Source organism: Melozone crissalis, unplaced genomic scaffold, assembly GCF_028551555.1.
Source record: "Melozone crissalis strain CALT ecotype California unplaced genomic scaffold, PUWL_Pcris_2 ptg000061l_1, whole genome shotgun sequence".
In the NCBI taxonomy this organism is placed as follows: Eukaryota; Metazoa; Chordata; class Aves; order Passeriformes; family Passerellidae; genus Melozone; species Melozone crissalis.
This window is the reverse complement of record NW_026535839.1, coordinates 1816108-1831351: the sequence shown is the minus strand read 5'-3', so window position 1 is coordinate 1831351 and position 15244 is coordinate 1816108. Positions and strand designations below refer to the sequence as shown.

Here is a 15244-nt window from a genome sequence, read left to right as displayed (position 1 = left end):
ATCCTGAGCAGGGCACTCCTGACCCCCCCCCAAGAGCTCAGCCCTGCTGCACCCTCAGCTCCAGCACCGCTGCTGTGCCACCCTGCCCTGGCTGTGCCACCTCCGCTCTGGGCACAGCCCTGCTCCTGGAAAACAAGGGCAGGGTCCCAATGCTTGGGAGGAGCCCAAACCCCTCCAGCCCCTCAGGACGTGGTGCAGGACTCTCCTGGGCTGGTCCTGGTGGGCACACAGACCTGGCATGGTGCTGCTGGATGTCTCCACTGGTGTCCCCAGGGTGGCACACGGGTCACACCACGTGGCCACCTTGGCTCAGCCATCGGGGCCGGTCTGTGGCACAGCCTGGGGTGCCCTCAGGTCCCCCTGGGGCTCCGGGGATGGCACCCAGCTTGGCACGGAGCAGGGCCTGCAGCTCCTGGTCCCCCAGCTCGGTGGCTGCAGCCAGGGCCAGCAGGAAGTAGGAGGCTGCATCCTGTTCATCCTGAGGGAAAACACAGGACAGAAGTTAGGAAGGGGCTTCACTGTAGGAAAGACATTCTGTGCTGTTCTTGTGGGCCAGCAAAGGCCTCCTGAAGAGAAAGGAAAGCCCCAGATCTCTCCTGAGGAAGACACCAAGGTTGTCACCATGGAGATGTGATGAAGGAGAGAAAGTTAAGAGACACAGCCTCTAGCTGGCTCACAGAGTGACGTGGCTCCTTGGTCACCCACTGAGTACTTTGTTTCTTTCCTATAACCAATGGGCAGTGAATGTGTATGTTGGATGAATGTAAATATCTTGGAAAAGTATAAAAGCAACACTGTAATAAATCTCGCTTGCACCCTTCTGATGGAGTTGTGGTACTTTGTGCTGTGTCGTGCTCTATAACAACACTTCATTGGAGCTGGAGCAGACCCAGGGACGCCTGATTTCATGGAATGGTGTTAAGTGCCAGCACTTCTTCCCAAATTCCTTTCCTCCCTTGAAAACCAAATGTGATCTCCACCCTCAGCCCTCCATGCAAGGCACAGCAGCATGGGAGGGCTCCTCTCCTACCTTCAGCTTGTGCAGGGCCAGGTTGCCCAGGTGCCAGTAGACCTTGCAGTAGTACAGGGCCTCTGCTGAGCTCTGCAGCACGGGGGGACGCATGGCCAGGGTCTTCAGGTAGCAATCCTCGGCCATCTCGTGCATGTGCAGCAGGTCATAGGCTGTGGCCAGGCGGTGGAAGGCAACCAGCTCCTGCAGCTGATCCCCTGGGGGAGAGAGAGGTGAGATCAACCAGCACCTGCAGCTGATCCCCTGGGAAAGAGAGGGGTGAGATCAACCAGCTCCTGCCATGGATCCCCTGGAAAAGAGAGGTGGGATCAACCAGCTCCTGCCATGGATCCCCTGGAAAAGAGAGGTGGGATCAACCAGCTCCTGCAGCTGATCCCCTGGAAAAGAGAGGTGGGATCAACCAGCTCCTGCAGCTGATCCCCTGGAAAAGAGAGGTGGGATCAACCAGCTCCTGCAGCTGATCCCCTGGAAAAGAGAGGTGGGATCAACCAGCTCCTGCAGGTGATCCCCTGGGAAAGAGAGGGATGGGATCTGATCCCTTGGGAAAATAGAGGTGTGGGATCAACCAGCTCCTGCAGCTGATCCCCTGGGAAAGCAGAGGGAACAACCAGCTCCTGCCATGGATCTCCTGGAAAAGTTGCTGATCCAGCTCAATCCATGCCCAGCCCTGCTGAGCCACTCTGGATGCATTTTCTCAGCAGCCTGGGGCATGGGTATCTCTGAGAGAAAGCAGAGCCATGGGCAGGGTGGTTGATGCCACAGCTGGAGAGATTGGCCCAGGAGTGTCATCCAGCCAGGGGATTGTTTTGGGTGCTGGAAGGGGCTGGTACAAGACTGGTCCTATCCCAGACATTTAAGCTGGCATTTTGCCCATCCAAACTATTTCTGCAGTGGGAAGGGGTGAGGTTTTTTAGCAGAAGCAGGGCAGAGAGGAACTGCTGAGTCCTGTGCTTTCACCAGACTTCCTGTGCTCTGGGGTAACACAAACCCTCTGCTCTCACACAGCTGAAAAAAGAGGAAGTGGCCTTAAAAAGCTGTCATGATTTTTGGTAAGAGCAGGTCCAGCAGTGTTAGGAAAGCAGGAGATCCCCTTTTCACATGGATCTGGTTCTCATCCACAAGATTCACTGGCTCCCCCAATAAGTCATTAACTTCCCAGAAACTCCCAGTAACTGCCAGTAACTTTAGGGTGTAAATCACTCACCGACCCTGAGGCTGAGCCTGGCTGCCAGCGTGGCAAACTCCAGAGCCTTCTCATAGCCCTGCAGGCTGATCTGCAGCTCTGCCAGTTTGTTGAACAGCCTCAGCTCTGTCTGGGTGGCCTTGAGTTTCCTGGCCAAGGGCACAGCTCCTCCCTAAGGAGAGAGAATGGTGAGCTCAGGATGTTCCTGGAGGATCAGCACTGCCTGAGGGGGGTGACAGAGCAGCAGGACAGGGACAAAAGCAGAGGATGGGCACTGCAGGTTTAGGTTTCAGTCCCTTGAAAATGAGTTTTAAATCCCAGAGTGTGGCTTTCAAAGCCTGAGCCTCACATCCCTGCCCTTCCTTGGGTGCCTGGAATTCGACTGGGGGTAGCCAGGAGTGACCAGCTCACATTAACACCACCAGGATTTATACTGGAAGGAACCCATTCCCAATCCCAAATAATCTTGGGGTTTCTTTGCAAATTTGTGGTCCAAGCCTCCCACTCTGGCACCCTTGGGATGACCCCATCCCTCTGCACCCTCCATGCTTGAGGCAAAGCCCCCCCAGCCACCACAGGGGGACAGAGGGACAGAATGCTCAGGGGGCTCCATACCCTGTAAAACTCCACTGCCCGGGCCCTGTTCCGGCTGCCATTGAAGAAGGTGTCACCTGCTTTCTCATAAAGGTCCATGGCCAAGGAGAAGTTGTCCCCTTTCAGAGCAGTCTGGATGGCTGCCTGCAAGGAAAAAGGGGCTGGGGTGACATTTGGAAAGGCAGAGACATTGGTGTGATAAAATAAACCTCAAATTTTAGGAGCTGCTCTTCCACTTTGCAGCTCAGCTGATAAAATAATGCTGGGGATGGAGAGGTGCCAGAAGTCTTCAACTCCAAGGACTTCCCTGGCACTTGTCCCTTATTTATGGATATTTCAATGGGAACTGCTCACTTGGCACCTCCAGCTTCTTTTGGCGCTCCCCCGTCACTTTCTGTCTCAATGAACTCACTTCTTTTCACCCCAAAATCCTCTAAACTCAGCGGATGGAAAGAAAGAGAGGAAATTCAGTGCCTGAGGGTAAGGCAAGAGCTCCTCCTTCCTTCCAGCCGCAGGTTCACAGTGCTCAGAACTTTCCCTTCCAGGTTTCCCAGCCCCAAAAGGCTGTGATGGGAATGCAAGGCACAGCTCCAGCCACCTCCCCCATACCTGGAAGTACATTTCCACCAGCTCATCCTCCTGCAGGAGGTAATAGAGTTTTCCTGCCTGCAGCCAGGCCTCTGCTGCCTTCACAGCCTCCTGCAGGTCGATGAAGATCCTCAGGCTCTGCTTGGTGCAGTCCAGGGATTGTCTCAAAGCCCTGCGATGGCAACAGGCAAAGAGCCACCTCAGAGGAGTCACAGAGCTGTCCCCAGGCCACCTCCCCATGGCACTGACCCCCTGCCCTCTCCTCCTGGAGTTACCAAAGTCTGGGGACAGAAGGACATGGTCACCTCTGAGCAAGGTGTCCTGGTAGGATCATGGATGTCTCCATGCTTTAATGCTCAGGTTTAATGGCATTTTGCCACCTTAGCACAACTCAGAACACCAGTGGTCCCACTCAGGCTGCTCCTCACCCCTGGGTGACTAAGAAGGTTTCATCCAGGTCACCTCCAAACCCAACCTGCCTCCCTAAACCGAGTCCCAAAGTCACTCCCAGCTCCACATGGGAGCACCAGCAGGGGATGCTGATACCTACATGTCCCAGACAGCACCTGGCACCCAAACCCACACCTTTGCTTGGTGTTTGTCCCTTGTGAGATCTCTGGCTACATGTCCAAGCCCCCTTTCCAGCCCCTGGTCACTGGAGGACACAGGGCCAGGCAGTGGCATGAGCCAGAGGGCTGGACATGGACTCAGCTGTGGGGAGGGAGAGCCAGCAGTGTCCAGGGCAGTTTGTTCGCTGGGAGGCAGGCCCCAGCTGTCCTGGGAGCCCAGGCAATGGGGCGCTTTGTGATCCTAAATAGCACCGTTCACATGACAGGCATCTGCTCCCTGAATACCTTCCCCCTGCACTCACCCTGACCTGCCTGGGAGGTGAACATCCCAGCTGAGGACAGCCCTGCCATTTGTCCTTCTGGGACTGGGAACTGCCTCTCCACTCTTTGATCTGATTGTGTTTAATGTCTGTGGCCTGTCCCATTCTCCTCTCCTCTCCTCTCCTCTCCTCTCCCAGTCCCACACAGTGTTAGGCAGGGATTAAAGGTGAGCTAATACTGGTTTTAAGCACCTCCTGTGGGTCTTTAGGCCCTCTCTGGGGACAATATCACAGCAGATGTAGGAAGGGCAGCCTTGGCAGCTGGAGGCTGAATCCAGACTTACTCAAAGAGCAGATCAGGAGCCTGTTCTTGCTGGGGAGTGGTGATTAATCATTGGGATAAGCTTCCAAAGGAAGCAATGAATTCCCTGTCACTCTGCTGAAGCCTGGATGTGTCCTGGAAAACTGTGTTTGGCCACACTCCAGTTCTGTCTGGGTCAACGTTTGCCCAGCTCTGGTTGACATTGAGCTGCTCCCTCTCAGAGCATAGTGGCAGCTCATAAACCTCAGAATCTGAACTGTGGGGCAGATGGAGCCACCACCACCCTGCTTGAGGGGCACCCCAGGAAAGGCAGCACACTCTGGCAGCATCCCACAGCCCAGGCACTCACTGAGGTGTGCCCAGAGCCTGGTAGAGCTGGCTGAGGGCCTGCCTGGCACTGGCCTCCATCTCCCTGTCCTGCAGCTGCCGTGCCAGGGATGCCCAGTGCTCGTGGTAGGTGATGGAGGCCTGCAGGTCAGGGCACACTCTGCTGTAGAAATGGCACAGACACTCCGTGACGTGCAGCTGACCTGTGTGGGACAGGGAAAAGGAGAAGGACAGCTCAGGGGACAGCTGACCTGTGTGGCACAGGGAAAGGGAGAAGGACAGCTCAGGGGACAGCGCTGAGGACCTGACGGGGTCAAACACTGCCCAGCTCCCCCCTATACTCACTCCTCAGGTTCTGCCACTTCAGGGCAAAGCCCAGCGCCAGCTCATAACACAGTTTGGCATCTTCCCTCCTCTGCCTGTCCACCATGGCCTGTGCCAGCCACAGCAGCACCTGTGCCAGCTCCGTGTCCATCTCTCGGTGGCCCTGGAGCTCGCTGTAGAGCCGCACTGCCCACAGCAGGTACAGCTCGGCCAGCTGGGCCGCCCCACACGACAGGCTCAGCTGGCCCAGGTTAGCCAGGGCCACGGCCTGGTTCCTGCAGCTCCCCGCCTCCTTGGCCTTGTGCAGGGCCCTCAGGAAGTTCTCTGCGGCCTCCTGGAGGCGGCCCTGGGCAGTGAGGGCCATGGCCAGCAGGTTGTGCACGGCGCCATGCGGGGTCTCGCAGGCCGCGCCGCGCAGGCAGCGCTGCAGCCGCTGCAGGAGCTGCCCCGCCGGGCCCGGCCGCCGCTGCAGCACGTACAGCCAGGCCAGGCACAGCGAGGACTCAAATGCCTCGTCCTCCCCCAGCAGTCTGGCCAGATCTGCTGCTCTAGCTGCGTAGGGAATGGCTCCATCCAGCAGGCCGTGCTGGAGGTACACCCTGGACAGGATGGCGCAGAGCATCCTCTGCATGGGCACGGCCCTGCTCTCGCAGCAGAACTGCAGAGCCTGCCTGAGGTACACACAAGCCACTGCTGGGATGGTGCTCCTGTCCTGCTGCTGCCTCCCCAGGAGCTTGGAAGCGTTTTGGAGGATGAAGCCAGCTCGCCAGACGGGAGTCGGTGTGCCCTTGGTGCTGCTGGGAACGAAGGACCTGACGGAGGCCAGCGCGATGTTCGGCAGGCATTTCTTGTCGTAGAGGTAGCCCAGGGTGGCAGTGGCATCCAGGGGCCCAGCACGGCTGCCTGGGCTGAGCCAGGTGGTGCTGAGGCACTGGAGATGCTCCAGAAAGGGCAGCACCTCCTCGGTCCTGCCCAGCTGCAGGAAGAGTTTCACAATGAGGAAGCAGATCCGGGCCTCCAGTGGGGCATTGCCCACAGCGATGGATTCCCTCAGGATGTAGGTGAGGAGCTCCAGCTCATTCTCCGAGCTGAAGGAGCGGCCAGGCAGGCACACGAGCAGGGTCACTGTCTTCCCCAGCAGGGAGGAGAACTTGTGCTTCATGTTCTGCTTCAGGTAGATGGAGGCAAGGCTCCCGTGCAGTGCTGCCAGCAGGGGCAGGTCCCCAAAGCCCCTGTCCAGGACACTCATGGCTTCCTCAAAGTACACCCGGGCCTGGGAGAGCTTGAGCTTTTTGATGCAGAGCTTACCCAAGAGGAAGCAGAGCCTGACGTGAGCCCAAACTGAACGAGTCCTCTTGGCCCAGTTGCGGGAAGTCTCGAGGTACAGGACCAGTTCATCCTCATCAGAGAAACCATAAAAAGTGGAGTGGAGAAAGGAAAAGCTGAGATCATAAAAGCTTTGGAAACTGGGCACGAAACTGTCTTGGTTGAGGAAGGTCAGTATGGGGTCAAAGACATCAGCATCCTCCATGTGGCCAGCGTTGAGGTCGATGAAGAATTTGGGATAATCCAAGTCGTCCAGCTTCTCCAGCAGAACATCTTCCAGTGTGCCAGGACCTGTTTCACTGCCTGGGCTGGACAGCTCTGAGGTGCTGCTGGTGGCCCAGTCATTGATCTCCTCCCAGGACTGGAGCACCTGGATTTCTTTACTGCCATGGAGAGCAGCCTCTGGAAGGGACAGGGAAACCACAGAGGGATCAGGAGGAAATTCTTCCCTGTGGCTGCCTCACCCATGGAAGTGTCCAAGGGCAGGTTGGACAGGGCTTGGAGAAATCTGGGATAGTGGAAGGTGTCCGTGACCATGGCAGGGTGACCTTTAAGGGTTGTGGAAGGTGTCCCTGACCATGGCAGGGTGAGCTTTAAGGTTCCTGCCAACCCAAACCATTCTCTGATGTTTCCTCCTGTCCAAGTTCACCCTCAGCAGCCATCACCAAAGCCTCCCCCTCTGTCCCTTCCTCGTACTCACCTGGTGGCACTTGTGGGAACGCGGCTGTGGGTTCAAACCCAGCTGTACAAAGAGACAAACAGAACACAACCCCCAAATCCTTGGTCAGTGTCAGTGTGCAGAAATCAGCTGAAGTCCCAAAGCCCCCCAGCCAGAACAGAGAAAGTGAGAGCCCCCAGAAACCCCAACCCTGGTGCTGCAGGCCAGGCTCAGTGGAAAGCAGCACCTGCCAGGGTGAATCCCAGCTCAGGAGCTGCCCTGGAAGCAGAAAAGGGCCCTGCAGACTCCAGCATGGCAGGGTCACCTCCTGAGGACACCTCCAGCCTCTGTCACCAGACTGAGCACAGGTGTCACAGACACTTTCTATGGAAAATCCTTTCCTTAGGATTTTTCCTCCTGAGAAGCTGAGAGGCCTCAGGAACAAATGCAAACATTGATTATCTGCTGCTGTGGAATGCAACAGGTGCATCTGTGATTGGTCTCATGGGGTTGTTTCTAATTAATGGCCAATCACAGTCCGGATGTCTGGACTGTCTCGGTCAGTGTCAAGATTTTATTATCATTCCATTCTTTTTCCTTTCCTTCAAGCCTTCTGATGAAATATTTTCTTCTATTCTTTTTAATATAATATATATAATAAAATAATAAATAGCCTTCTGAAACACGGAGTCAGATCCTCGTCTCTTCCCTCATCCTGGGACCCCTGTGAACACTGTCACACACAGGTTTGTGCTGCCTCCACCCCAGAAGGTGCCTCCACTGCACCCCGATGATCTTGGGGCTCTCCAGGCCTGCCCAGCTCTCCCTGGGGATGCAGGACTGGGATATAAAGAGAGGGGACACTCACCCAGCCTGTACACAGAGGTGATGTCCGTGTGTGCCAGGTCCCCCAGGAGGGTGGCAAAGTGTTCCTCGTCACCATTGCAGGGGATGTGCAGCACTGGGGACTTCTCCTCTTCACTCAGAAACACAAAGCCCTTTCCCCTGAGGTGGGGCAGGAGAAAAGAGTCAGCGTGTGCCCAGCCCCTGACACTGCAGCTGGGATGGGATGGGATGGGATGGGATGGGATGGGATGGGATGGGATGGGATGGGATGGGATGGGATGGGATGAGATGGGATGGGATGGGAAGTTTTCCCATGCCTTCTCTTCCTCCCACCACAGAAGGTGTGTTGCAGATGAACACAGGATTCTGGAAACCTTCCCCATCAAGTTTCTCCATGAAGGAACAGAAAGGCACCAGAGGAAAGGACCTATTGGTCTGGTTTGGAATCCAAAAGCCACAGGACACCACCTGATCTGCTCTTTCCCTTCTGGAGTCAGAGAAAAGTGCTAGAACTCACCTGGAGTGACTCTGAGAGGGGAAAGCCCAGCAGACCCTGGTTAAAACCTTGTCCTCCTACCCATACTTTTGCGATGGAAGCCACCACCAGAGCCAGCTGCAGAGTCACGGGGGGATTTAGCACCCTCCCTCCCTGGACAGCTCTCACTGTGTCCCTGTGTGGTGGGTGTGCAGTTCTGCTCTGTGCCAGTTCTGCCTGCACACCCAGGGCAGGAGGAAGGAGAGCAGGATTTGTTTCCTGGGCTGGAAATGCTCTCTCCATCCTTGCCAGGCTCCCAGCCCCTCAGAGATACAAACTGGAGACATTTCTAGGACAAAATGGGAAGCCAGCTTGCAGGAATAAGCCCAGGGCTGGATCTGTTCCTCTCCAAGAACCACCTGAGGCAGGTGAAATGCAATTTTTGTGTCTGGGCTGCAGCAGAGCCTGGCCAAAGCTTCTGCTCACACCTCAAACCCATCCTCTGTGAAGGTCCTGCAAGGGGAATCGCCTGCCCTAGGCTCTCACACAGCCCTGAGGTGGGATTTGGAGTCTCCCCTCCCTTTTCTCCAGAATTTAATTTAAATAAACTCACAGAGGTTCGCAAGCCTCGGGGTTTACGTGTCGGGTGGGAACGAAGCCGATGCTCCTGGTGCTGAGGGATTTGCCCACAAACCAGGGCAGCCCAGGGATGAAGAATCCAATGATTTCTATGGGATCTCCTTTGGAGAAGCTCAGCTCATCCCACGCTGCTCCTCTGTGGTCCTTGGTGGCGATGCACCTGCCTCTGACTGGGAAAGCAAGGCAAAACAGGGAATTTCAGTGGGATCCCTGCTAAAACCTCCTCACTGGAAAAGATCTGGGCAGGGAGAGGCCATGATTCCAGCTAGAGAGGGCTGCCCCTCTCTCCCCTAAGATTTATTGTGATCTTGGGTCCAGCTCTCTGCCTTTTCTCCTAGAGAAATGGATTATAATACAAAATAAAAGAGAGATGGATAAACTCCACCCCTCTTCAGCTGCAGCCTGGAAGGTGACTGGAAATATGGATTTTCACAGAAAAATCCCTGTCTTACTTCAATTCTGCCAGGAGTGAAATCCTGGACAGTGCCAATGTCCATCCCTACATGACAAAGTCACAGCTGCAGGGCCCTCCTGTGTCCAGCTTGCTCTGAACCGGACTGGACTGGGTTGAGGGCTGGGTGGAGGGCACAGGTTTCATGTGAGCACAAGGTGGGAACCTCATAATTTGAAACCTCACTTTGAAAGAATGAAAAGAAACATAAAATTGAAGTAGGGCAGGGAAAAGCCAGTGGCAGGAGGGTGTCACCAGCAGCTCTCTGTGCTCCTCAGAACGTGGTTTGCAAGTTCTGATCTGCGTTCCAGAGGGCCCAGAGATGCAGCATTCCCTCAGAGCCCCTGTGGTGGGGTCAGTCCCAGAAAAGCAGGTGGATCTGTGGCCATTTGTGGCCAAACCCAGGTTTGGTGCCCAGCCTGGGACAGTGCACAGGTGTCACTCACCAATGGCCCGAGAGCTCGTCCCGCTGATCTCCTGGGAGAGGCCAAAGCTCACAGCATAATTCCTCAGGAACCACCTGCAAGGCAAAGGGGACCTCAGTGGTCCTGGTGAGCGCTCCTGAGCTCAGGCCAGCCCTGGGATGGTGTCACACCACAGGGGAGGAGCAGGATAAATTTGCCATCTTTAGGAAAGGTTTCTCCAAGTGAAAGGCTCAGCCTGGTGACCAGTGTGAAGCCTCACTTTGCCTGGCATTGCCTGAATTTTTTCTGCCACTTCTTCATCTGTTAATCAGAGATAACCTCATGTATGACCTCGATCAATACCTTACAAAAATCACATCTAAAGTAGGAGCGTGTCCTTGCTGTGTCCCATTGACTGCACTTGCATTAATTCCAGTCTTTATGCCTAATGTGGACCCTCCTGGAAATATTCTCACAGAATTGTGAGGCTCTTGTCCTTTGCCAGAGGCAAGAGGAGTTTCCCAGCCAGCCTTGGTGCCAGTGATGGATCAGGATCAGGAAAGAATCCTGGTCTGAGCCCTTTCATTCAGCACTTACTGGTAAAAGGGGTGAGCTAGTGGTTCCAGAGCAGTCACGGGCACCACGCCTCGCTGCCCCGTCAGCAGGGACATCCCTTCCCATCTGGAATCCTGTCCAGCGCTCTTCACATGGACCAGCTCGTTCCTGCAGAGCTGCAGACCCTCCTCTCCCTCCTGCTCCAGCTTGCAGACCCCAGGCACTGCCCTGCAGAAGAAGTTCCCTGCAGAGAGAGTCAGACGTGGGATCAGCCCACCAGGGGCTCCAGCCCAGCCCTGCTGGGGGATTTTCAGGAATTCCCCCACGGGCATTCCCATCACACCTTCCTGGAGGAGCAGATCCATGTAGATGGTGGCCAGGTGCTCCTCATCCACGGTGACCCTGAGCTCTGTGTCCTCCACCAGGGCACAGTCCAGCCAGAACTCCTGGGCAAGGAGCAGCTGCTCCAGGCAGGTCCCCACGTACCCTGAGAAGCCAACAGGGGCATCAGGATCAGCACCTCCCTCTCTGGGCAGCAGGAAGGGTCTTGGGGATTTCCAATTGTCAGGCAAAAGCTTATAATTTAGTCTCCAAAATTTCCCAAAAAGAATCCTCCCAATTCTCCCTGATCCAAACAGAGATTTCATAAACAACAGATTGCAAAGTTTTCTAATTCATTTCTCACTGTCCACCCTGAACATTGCAGTTCTGTAGTGTCAGGCAATGCCTTCTCCAAAAACCCTCCTCACACTGTCTGTTTAGACCTTGGGAACATTACCTAAAGTCAGATAGGTGGAAAACTTCCAGACTTCCTCGGGGGTTTTGAAGGTGAGGAGGAAGCGATCCTCATGTGCCTGGGTGCAGACCAGCCTGGCTGACAGCTCCTGCACAGGGAGACAAAGCAGATCAAGGGACACTCCTAGAACCTTGAAACCCAGCAGGGAAGGAGAGTTCAGTCCGGGCATCCTCTCTGCAGCTGGGATTTGTTGGTAGAAAACCCAGCCTGAGAACTCTGTGCCTGTCCAGAGCAGGACATGGATTTGGTGATCCCAGTCCTGTGAATTCCTGGATATTTAGGCTCAGATCCCCAAAACAACACAAGGCTCAGCTTTGCCCCTCCCTTGCCATCAGTTCATCTTCCCCATCATTCCAGTCCCCTCCAGAGACCCCTGCAGTGGCCTTGGAGGAGCTCCTCATCTGGGTTTGGCACCCCAGCACACCTCCCACCATTCCAGGAGCATGTCAGCACGCTGGCACGGGGTCTGTACCTTGAAGAGGGCACAGACACTTGTGTCATCGCTCTCCAGAGCCCACAGCCTCCTCCTGGCAGCCTCCTGGAGCTGGGCATTGCGGCGCCCGCAGGAGCGGCTCTCCACAGAGAAGGAGAGAGAGAGCTCTGGGAAGGGAAAAGAGGGGGATGGAAGGGCAGGAGGAGCTCTGGGGCACCCAGAGCCACCCCTGCCACCCTGCCAGGGCCACCAGAGCCTCCAGAAACCCTGTGGGTTTCTCTGGGGCTGGATTGAAGGCACTTGGGATGATAGTTCATGTTGGGACTCAGGTGTTTATTATTTCTTATTAGTAAAACAGTCCCACTGTGAGTTCTGCAGCTTTTCATTAGAAGGCACAAAATGACCAACAATCTCTTGTTCCAAGGTCTTTTAAGACTAAACTATCCAATTAAGAACTGACACCCGGATTATTTCCCCTTTAAACCCAATCACAGATCCCAAACAGCCCCCAGTGTGAACTTTTCTGCCCAATTACAAAATGCCACCCAAACCCATGGAGAAGGAGGAAGAAGAAGCATGAAGAAGAAACCCAAGATGACACCCTGTGCCCTCCATCTTGCTTCCATCCACAACACACTAAAAACCCCAAAATCTAATTTTCTCACCAAGTGACACACCTGCACTGCTCTCTATTATCTATTTCACGCTTTTGTGGATTCCAGTCTATTCTGGAGTTTAGGGAACTTTCTCCATGAATGAGGGTCAAAGTCAGTGCTGCCCTGGGGGTCAGGGCACCCCAGAGCACACAGAGGAATATTCCCTGTGTGCCCTGGGTTTGCACATCCAGCCTGCTGTGATGCTCACACAGCACAAGCCCAGCCCATCCCCATCCCTCAGCACCAAGGTGAGACCCAAGGCACTGTGGGGAGCCAGGGAATGTGTGAGGTGCCCCAGGAGCTCCTTACCTGGGGGAAAGGTGTCCCTGAGAGCCAGCAGCACCACCGGGGGCTCCGGGGAGCCGTGTCCTGCCTCGGGAGCGGGGCTGCTCCTCCCTGCCAGCCCAGCCTTACCTGCAGAGGAGGGAACAGCAGAGCTGCTGGGAATGCTGTGCACAGCTCTGGGATGTCCTGCCTCGGCTGAGAGCTCCCGGAGCACAGCCCTGCACATCTGCTGGGGACCTGCAGAGCTCCTGGAGCACAGCCCTGCACCTCTGCTGGGGACTGGGTGACTCTGGAACCAGCCTCAAGTCCTGCTCAAGGTTGGAGAGACCCATGTGTGACTGTGTTCACAGGGGTTCTTGGATGAGGGAAGAGACAAGGATCTGACTTTGTGTTTCAGAAGGCTGATTTATTGTTTTGTGTTATATATTACATTAAAACTATACTAAAAGAACAGAAGAAAAGGTCTCATCAGAAAGCTGGCTAAGAATAGCATAGGAAAGAATGATAACAAAAGTTCTGTCTCGGACAGAGTCTGAGCCAGCTGATTGTGATTGGCCATTAATTAGAAACAACCACATGAGACCAATCACAGATGCACCTGTTGCATTCCACAGCAGCAGATAATCAATGTTTACATTTTGTTCCTGAGGTCTCTCAGCTTCTCAGGAGGAAAAATCCTAAGGAAAGGATTTTCCATGAAAGTTGTCCATGACACCCATGGGAGTGATGGGGTCCGACTCCATCATTCCATTGATGCTGTGTTTTTTTCCAGTGCTGCAGTGGCTCTGGAGTGAGGAGATTTCCCTCCTTTCTCCTGGCCAGATCCTCAGATGAGCAGATCTGTTAAAAGGGTGAATCTCCAACAGAGATTTTTTTGGAGGAGGCCTCAACTCCCCAGCACAGGAGAGCCAAGGCCTTGCAAAACTCTTCGTTCAAAAATTCAAAAATCAAAATGAGATTTTCTCCCCTGCCTGCTCTGCTGGGTATCCAAAACCCAAGCAGCATTCTGCTCCACACATCATCAGCTATTGCCATAAAGGATTCAGGGCCTGCTATGTGAGCTGCTAATTATGTTAATGAAAGCTGAGGCACACACAGCTCCAGCCCTGCTCTCCACAGCTGCATTGGCAGTGGAAGGATAACCAGATTAAACCCCAATTTTTGTCAGCAATCAGACAGGATTTGTAAGATAAACATGTACCTGGAAATGGGGAGCTGGAATGTGCAGCAGCTTTTAAAGTCATTTCTTTGACCAGAACTCTGCTCTACAGTTCTTTTCACTGAGCCAGCTTTGCCAGCCACTCAGATAAACTGGTATTTGCATGCAGAAATAGAATTCTTTTTTAAAGAAATAGAATTCTCATGTAGAGCTGACAAGGAGAAAAGAACAGCCCAAGGCTGGACAGGCCATGAATGAGTTTTGCTTCGAAAGAAAAGGGTCTACATTGAACAAAGTCTTAACATTTCATGTGGCAGCTCCACATGAGAAAATGGAGAAGGGGAAGTGGAGGCAGGCAGAACTCAATCTGAGCTGGCTCCTGCCATTGCTCCACTCCTGGCTGCCCTCCTCCCTTCTCTGTGCCCACAGAGCCTGGCAGGGCCTGGGGGCGGGGGAGGGGGTACCTGGTGCCATTCCCTGAAGATGGAGATGGGGATGGGGATGGGTCCCTGGTGCCATTCCCTGGGGATGGGTCCCTGGTGCCATGCCCTGGGGATGGAGATGGGTCCTTAGTGCCATTCCCTAGGGGTGGGTATACCTGGTGCCATTTCCTGGGGATGGGCATGGGCATGGGTATGGGTCCCTGATATAATTCCTGAAGATGGGGCCCTGATGCCATTCCCTGGGGATGGGGATGGATCCCTGATGCCATTCCCTGTGGTTGGGTGCCTGATGCCATTCCCTGGGGATGGGACCCTGATGGCATTCCCTGGGGATGGGTACCTGATGCAATTCCCTGTGGCTGGGTACCTGATGCCATCCCCTGGGGATGGGGTTGGGTACCTGTTGCCATGTCCCGGGGCCGTGTCCCTGGTGCCGTGTCCGTGTCCGTGTCCGTGTCCCTCCACCATTGTCCCCGGCGGTGCAGGCTGTCCCCGTGGGGCCGGAGCTCCAGGGCCTGGGGCCAGCAGGACTCGCACTCCTCACCTGCAGTGGGGGCAGAGGCGTCCACACCCCTGGCAGGATCCTCCCGGCCCGAGAGGCGTCCCTGGGGTGTGACAGGTGGGACGCTGCTCGTGCCACCCCTGCCAGCAGCAGGACACAGCCCGTCCATGGGGCCCCGGGGCTCACTCCGGTTGCTCTCACGGCTTCAGTGTTTATTTTCATTTGAGCCAGCTCAGAAAGGGAACTGGGAGCTTTCTTTTCAAGAGACCAATTGAAACTGCAGCTGAGGAGTTGTTCCCAGCTGTGCCAGTGACTCACTGACCTCCTCGGTGCCAAAATACTTTGTGCCAGTGGGCAGCAAACAGCTCCAGCCCCAGGCAGGTCCCAGCACTCAGGGCTGCACTCCTGGCTCCAGGGCT

At 55.0% G+C, this 15244-nt stretch overlaps 1 protein-coding gene across 1 annotated transcript; it reads right to left on the bottom strand.

The window, feature by feature from the left end:
- Positions 1 to 204: 204 nt before the first annotated feature.
- On the bottom strand, positions 205 to 14994 carry SH3TC2 (SH3 domain and tetratricopeptide repeats 2). The gene is made up of 17 exons (XM_054288044.1): positions 14724 to 14994; positions 12746 to 12850; positions 11820 to 11947; positions 11330 to 11435; positions 10895 to 11038; positions 10594 to 10795; positions 10039 to 10112; positions 9116 to 9311; positions 8050 to 8186; positions 7224 to 7265; positions 5219 to 6925; positions 4896 to 5076; positions 3417 to 3567; positions 2829 to 2951; positions 2235 to 2385; positions 1031 to 1227; positions 205 to 478 (listed from the first exon to the last, which is right to left on the bottom strand). Exons 1-17 carry the CDS (start codon positions 14992 to 14994, stop codon positions 287 to 289), a joined length of 4107 nt encoding a protein of 1368 aa, XP_054144019.1. The 3' UTR covers positions 205 to 286.
- Positions 14995 to 15244: the final 250 nt, after the last annotated feature.